The following is a 7155-nucleotide window of genomic DNA, read 5'->3' as shown; positions in this document are numbered from 1 at the left end:
TAAAATAATTAACGCATGAAAAAAATGTTGATCTTTAAATATGATTTGATATAAATATAAATCAAGTTGGATGATTTGAACGCCATTTAAATAAAAAAAAAACAGTTATTTCTTAACTATATTTTTTTTAATACTTCATTTTTCATTTTTAAGTAAGCGTTTTTAGTGAAAAATCCACCGAAATTTTCGCTTTTGTAAGAAGAAATTCAATACTTTATTGTTACATCTACATACGTCTATAGTATAACTTTTATTATACTTTTACACGTGTTTTGTCTGAAGACTAAAGGTCAAAGTTGAAATCAAATACAGAAAAAGCGCTGACTCATTTGAAACCGTAAATTTAGAAGTAAAGCTTTGGCATTAATAAATGTTTTGAAGTACCTACCCCTAAATACATTGTTTTCCGCAACTTGACTAATTGAACCGCTTTTCAGTTTACTTGAACGTAAATGAACATAATGACCATACATTCAGACTTAACTGAAATATATAAATGCGATCTTAATTTCAGTAACCTTGATATAACGGACGTATAATGAGCTACCGCTACAACCATCACGCCGTTTCCCCGCAGGGGTAGGCAGAGAAGATGGAATGCCACACTCTTCTGTCCTGACATACACTCCTCGCCTCCTTCACATCCATACATCTAGTCAGACATGCCCTCCGATTACGCAGACTTTTGACACCGCCAGATTTTAGGTTCTGATTGATCTGAAGTCTTTTTCGGTCGTCCTCGTTCCGTTTTTGCTCTCACATTCGCCATATATATTTTCTTAGTCATTCTCTCGTTATCCATTCGCTCCACATGTCCATACCACCGTAAAGAACTCGTCCTAATCTTTTCAATTATTCCTCGTTCAGCCTTACATTCCTTTCTTATATCTTCGTTTTAAATTCTGTCATATAATGATTAATGATTAATACTGTCTTTATTTATCTTTGTCTTTGATTTATACTGTCTTATAATATCTTTGTCTTGATTTAGTCTGTCATTAATGATTTATACAACATTTGATTAACGAACTTCGGATATAACGGACAACAAATCTTGTCATGTAAAAAAAAATCTGTCAATATTATACATATTTATTGTAACTGCAGACGTTTGGTAGAATTCCAAATTGAATTGTTGGGTAATAAATCCAAAATAAAACAAGGTTTTTGTTAGATTGAATTCTACATTTATTTATGTATATCTTAATACGTGACGCGTTTCATATTCTTAGGACATTATCAAATACGTTTGATACATACATAAATAAATGTAGAACTCAATCCAACAAAAACCTTGTTTTATTCTGGATATATTACCCAAAATGCTTAAATTCAAATATCGCCGCATGTAAACAATAATCGCTTCTAATACTAGAATTGGAGACATAATGCCATTCTGATCGTAGACTGCACCTATCAGGAACAACAACAACACCCTACGCTTCAGTACCAGTCCAGTAAAATATGAAATCATTATAACCATCATACATCGTTTTGCCGCACATTTGTCTGAAAGATTGCATTTGACTGCAGCCAGTCTACTTTCAAACTTCTTTTGCCAAATCCATGCTTCACTTCCATACATTAGGGTTAGTGTCATTATTTCTTGAATGTTTTTCGCAGATACTTTGTGGCACATTTTATGAACTTTATAAAATTTGTTTTAAACAACTTTGTTTTAACCACTTTTTATTATAAGTACACTTTAACGTACCAGTTTTAATAAAAACCTTGTCATCGTCAGGGTTTATTAAATTCTAAAACATTAAAAACATCAAAATACTCATAATTGATAACATTCCCTTACCAAAAACAAATATGAAATACTTCAAATTTAAATTTAGGATTTAGTTTTTGGTAAGGGAATGTAATTAATTATGAGTATTTTAATGTTTTAGAATTTAATGAACCCTGATGATGACAAGGTTTTTGTTGAAACCGGTGGGTTAAAGTGTACTGATGATAAAATGTGGTTAAAATAAAGTTGTTTAATTTTATAATGTTAGTATCATTACTGTATTGCGTTTCTCCAGTTAAGTCATGTCTTATTCTTGATCGTAACTAATTCAAACACAATTCTCGCGTTAGTGTAAAAATATTATCAGTTGTTCAATAAAACTTTCCGACTCAGGCGTGAAACGTGAGCGGAATACTAAAAAAAACGATAATGAAACTCCTAGAATGGTTATACGAATGAAGTATTTCACTAGGAAGAGGAAAAATCTAATAGAGTTATGGACTGTACAAAACGATTTCCGTAGAAGTTTTTCCCGAATAATTGGAGCAGGGATTTGTTGACTAGAAAACCTGCCGATCAAGAACAACTGCCAATCACTACAGGTATATCCGCGATCGATTAAAAAAAAGAGTGAACGAATCCTTTTCACAACTTATATAAACTTTGTGGGTGTACCTTAAGCAAAAATATTTTCCTGTCATGAATAAAGATCAAGAAACCTATCCACAAACATACACACACACACACACACACACACACACACACATACTTAAATAAGAAAAAAATACACTTTATAACCAAAACGGTTGCCTAAAAATAAAAATCAAAATGTTCGTTTGTTCAAATTTGTTTCCCCATTAAACCAGACTGAACTATAGCAGCGTGACTAGGTACAAGTTCAATACAACGACGTTGAAGCTATCAGAAATGAGGAAATATTGAAATCCAATTACATACCTAAAAAGCAGAATAAAACCCTGAAAATTACTGATTACCGGTCTCACAATTTTCTCGTTCCAACGTGATGATTGAAAGTTAAAATCATATTTCATAATACTTTGATAAATTGGCACATGAAAATGGATAATAAAACAACAGTTTAATTATGCAAAACACTGAATTTGTGATATATTAATAAATTTATGTAAAAACAAAGCTTTTGTGTTAATTTATTATCCCATTTGTGGTGGGTTTGGGCATTTCTCCATAAACGACTTCATATCGGTGCATTCCGAAGACGCGACCGCTATGGATGCTGGGCAGTTCAAAAAGAGATTTTTCTTAATGCAGTGAATGTAGCCTCTCACTTCACAGTCGTCAGAGCCTGCATTACTATCGCATGTTTGGATGGCGCTGTCCAGTACTGTCTTCCAATCTCCCGAAAGTTCTGCGTCAAGGTAAGCTCGCATCGCTACTTTGTCGATCTTGTTATCTGCAGTGAGGAGGTTGATTTGCTTTAGGAAGCACTGTGTTGTTTCACAAGATGGTGGTCCCATTCCGCCGGAAGGGGGCCCAGATGGCGGCCCTGAGGGAGGCCCGTTGCCCATATCTGGAAGTCCGCAAGCTGCAGCTGCGGTAGGAGTTATGAATTGAGGATTTGAGTTTGGGCAACATTCCGATGGACGAACTCTTGGTGGTCCACCATTACAGTCCTGTGAATTTGCTGATGAAATCTATAACCAAAAATTAATTATTAACCACCGATTGATTCACTGGAACAGATTAATTTTTTTTCAGTTTAACGCAAGCATGATACTCTTTTTTCCATGTTCTGTAGGCCTTGATATCTGTTCTTTTTTTACCAATCTTTGGCGGTGAGTGGCTATAGTCAACTTTACTTGAGGTCAATTATCGTCTTATCAAAAAGGAGAGTTTGATCATCATTTTTATCGCAATTTTTTCATAGCTTTGTAAACCGAGTTGAATTTGAATGAGAATCAATATGTTAATGAAGTTTTTAAAAAGCAACTACTATAGTTATAATGAGTGAAAAAATTGATAGAAATTATTAAAATTATACACATACGAGTACACACAGAGACAAATTGTGTTTTAACTATATTCATAATTAACATATACAAATTCGAGACCAAATAATAATTTACTATTTTAATTACTGTTTATCGTATTTAATTCAACGATTTATTTATTAAGATTTTATTACATACCATATACACGAGTACATATAAATTTACATATATAAATTATCTCGAAAGGTTCTTATAAGAAAATTTCACTAATGACTGATTAAAAATGTTTCTTGAGATTCTCATTCCTTGATTACACAGTTTCTTCTGAGAACTTCCAACAAGCAAAACAGCTGGTCATATAATGTGAAGGTATCTTATTTTAGACTTGAAAGCATTAAAAAACAACACCTTTAGGATATAAAAAAAAACTTACCAGCAGAACAGATAAAACGGCGAAAGCAATGCTTATCATTTTTATTTGTGAAATAATACGGCAGACTGATGTATTCAGTAAAAAAATTGGCTTTTATACTTTAAAAAGCCTACTTAGGAAATGACGCGATATGCCTGAAAATGGATGATAATTCTGTTCAATAACGACAAAAAATATGTACAACGTCACTAAAGCCATTACGACAATTATGGTTTATGAACACCATTTTTTCCAAGGTTAGTCCAACAATTGATTAGTTACGTAATGATCGCATTAAGTACATAAGTGTGACATATTGAAGCTCATAATGATGGGTTGGCAAAATTAATTTAAATAATTTTGTTTTCTTTATTTGCAATATCCGGGCGAATAAAAAAAAAAAAAATAATAATAATTTTATATTTTATTTAAATATCACTTAGCAATATATATTGGGATAGTGGAATAATTGTCTGCCTTCGTGGTGTAATGGTTAGCGCGTTTAGACACCTTGCTGGAGTTGCCGGGCTCGATTCCCAGGGAGGGGTGAAAATAAATATTAATGGTTTTACATTATAATATTTATTTAATTAAACCCTTGACTGGTCCCTGAAGCGCACGAGTGATCACCTGCCTTCATGTAAGAAATCAAGATAACACTGCGTGAATATGATGCAGTGCCCAATGCACCATTGGATGCGGATAAGGGTTAGAAGAAAAATAAATTAATTCATTAAATTTTGTCTTGCACTCTTAATTTAAGAGTTAACACAAATATAATCCTATATATATATATATATATATATATATATATATATATATATATATATATATATATATATATATATATATATATATATATATATATATATATATATATATATATATATATATATGTAATAAAATAACTAGGTACCTACCTATACATTTTATTAAGTACTTACAAAAAGTACCTACATATTATAAAACAGTTCTACCACAGATGTCGCATGCGTCGCACAGAATTAAACAAAAGAGATCCGATAGGAAAAAATAACTGTCAGAATCAGATAGATATAAAAATTATTGTAAAGATTAATTAAGAATAAACTTTTATTGTCGTTTCTTTAATTACAAAGCAACACATTGTTTATTTTATTATTATACACCCACTTTACATATTATTTACACTTAATTTTCAAAAGGAAAATATTACCACGTTATAAAACGACAATTTTGTTAATCAAAAATGAAGAAACAAAATAAAAATAAAATGGATACTGCTCCTCAAACATTAGAAAACTTACTAGAAAAATTAATACAAAATGCTCAGGTAAGCAAACATCAAAATTTAAAAGATATTTCAGAGAAGTTCATCATTGAAAAATTTACAAGCAAAAATCCTAATGCAAACCAGTGGATGGATATTTTTGAAAAAGAATGTACACGTTTTGAGGTGACAACGGATGAGAAAAAAATTGAAATATTAAGATCGTTTATGGATAAAAGTTGTGAAGATTGGTACAGTTCGATGATGATAAAATTTTCCATGAACTCAGAATGGATAGTATGGAAAAACAACTTTTGTAAAACATTTACAAACAAGGGATGGAACCATGTAATGTTTGCATTATCTTTTAAATATAACGACGGTTCCTTGTTAGACTATGCCATAAGGAAGGAAAAACTTTTGTTGGAGATGAGAAGAACGATCGACATGGGTACCTTAGTAGATCTTATTGTGGCTGGTTTACCAGAATTTATAATTAATAAGATTGATAGAGAAAAATTAGAAGATACAGTCGATTTATTCAATGAAGTAAAAAAACACGAAAACATTGTAAATAAAAAAAGGTTTTCGGGTCAAAGAAGATATGGAAATCTAAGAACTAGTGGTAAAATTAAAGATAAAAGTCCATGTAAGATTTGTGAAAAATTAAATAAGGGAACTCGATATCACCCTGAAGTAACGTGCTGGTTTAGAACAAAGGAGGATGATAAGTTTAATAATAAAAATACTATCAGACATGTAAACAATTCAGTTATAGAAGCTAAGTTAAACGAAACCGATCAAAAAAACGAATATTAACACCATTAATAAATGTCAAACTATTACTAAATGATCAAATTGAAATATTTGGAATTTACGATTCAGGTTCAAATGTTTCTCTAATAAATTCTAAGTTATTAAAACTAAAAGGAAAAGGAAACAATATGAATGAAGCAGATTTAGTAACAATTAATGGTGTTAAAAAGACAAACGGTTTGACGACTTTGAAAATAAAAATATTTGAATTGGAAAAAAACGTTGATGTATATATTATTGATGAAGAAAATTTCAAATATGATTTTTTGATAGGATTAGATATGATAAAAAAATTTAAACTAATCCAAAATGAAGACTTAAAAATAACACAGAGACAATGCTTGAAAAATGAAAATAAAAAGAAAGTAGAAAAAATTTCTACAAAATATAAAATTAAAAATAGTGAATTTAAAAATACAGAAAATAATAACAGCGAGGAATGCAAAATAAATTATAATGAACATGTAAAAGAAGAAGATTTTGAAATAAAAATAAATCATTTAAATCAATTTCAAAAATCTAAAATAAATGAACTGATTTGCAAATATAAATCCGTTTTTGCAAAAGACAAATATGATATCGGCACTGTTAGTGGATACGAAGCGAGGATAGACTTACTAGTAGACAGATATTGCAGTAAGAGGCCTTACAGATGTACTGTAGAAGATAAAAAGGAGATAGAAAAACAAATTGCAAAATTACTGGATAATAAGCTAATAGAAGAATCCTACAGTCCATTTGCTGCACCTGTTACATTGGCATTTAAAAAAGAGGAAAACAAAAAATCCAGACTGTGTATAGATTTCAGAGACTTGAATAAAATAGTAGTGCCTCAAGCCCAACCATTTCCTTTAATTGAAGACCTAATGATAAAGACCAGGAATTGCAAATTTTTTTCAACACTAGATATAAACTCAGCGTTTTGGTCTATTCCTTTACGAATCGAAGACAGAAAAAAGACGGGATTTGT

General features: G+C 30.7%; 1 protein-coding gene across 1 annotated transcript; it reads right to left on the bottom strand.

The window, feature by feature from the left end:
• Positions 1 to 2836: 2836 nt before the first annotated feature.
• LOC148306274 (general odorant-binding protein 68-like) lies at positions 2837 to 4203 on the bottom strand. Its single transcript, XM_088265357.1, has 2 exons — positions 4142 to 4203; positions 2837 to 3411 (listed from the first exon to the last, which is right to left on the bottom strand). Exons 1-2 carry the CDS (start codon positions 4178 to 4180, stop codon positions 2911 to 2913), a joined length of 540 nt encoding a protein of 179 aa, XP_088121483.1. The 5' UTR covers positions 4181 to 4203; the 3' UTR covers positions 2837 to 2910.
• Between the last annotated feature and the right edge of the window lie 2952 nt (positions 4204 to 7155).

Source organism: Brachycentrus maculatus, unplaced genomic scaffold (assembly GCF_059751285.1).
Source record: "Brachycentrus maculatus isolate JH-2025_06_01 unplaced genomic scaffold, ASM5975128v1 h1tg000245l, whole genome shotgun sequence".
NCBI lineage: Eukaryota > Metazoa > Arthropoda > Insecta > Trichoptera > Brachycentridae > Brachycentrus > Brachycentrus maculatus.
The sequence above is the reverse complement of the archived record's forward strand: the minus strand, read 5'-3'. Positions and strand labels throughout refer to the sequence as shown.

Bases quoted from the DNA above. Each gene is read 5' to 3' on its own strand.
- LOC148306274 (XM_088265357.1), bottom strand. From the start codon at position 4,180: ATGATAAGCATTGCTTTCGCCGTTTTATCTGTTCTGCTG. The intron at 3,412-4,141 runs GTAAGTTTTTTT...TTTTGGTTATAG, and splicing joins CCGTTTTATCTGTTCTGCTG to ATTTCATCAGCAAATTCACA.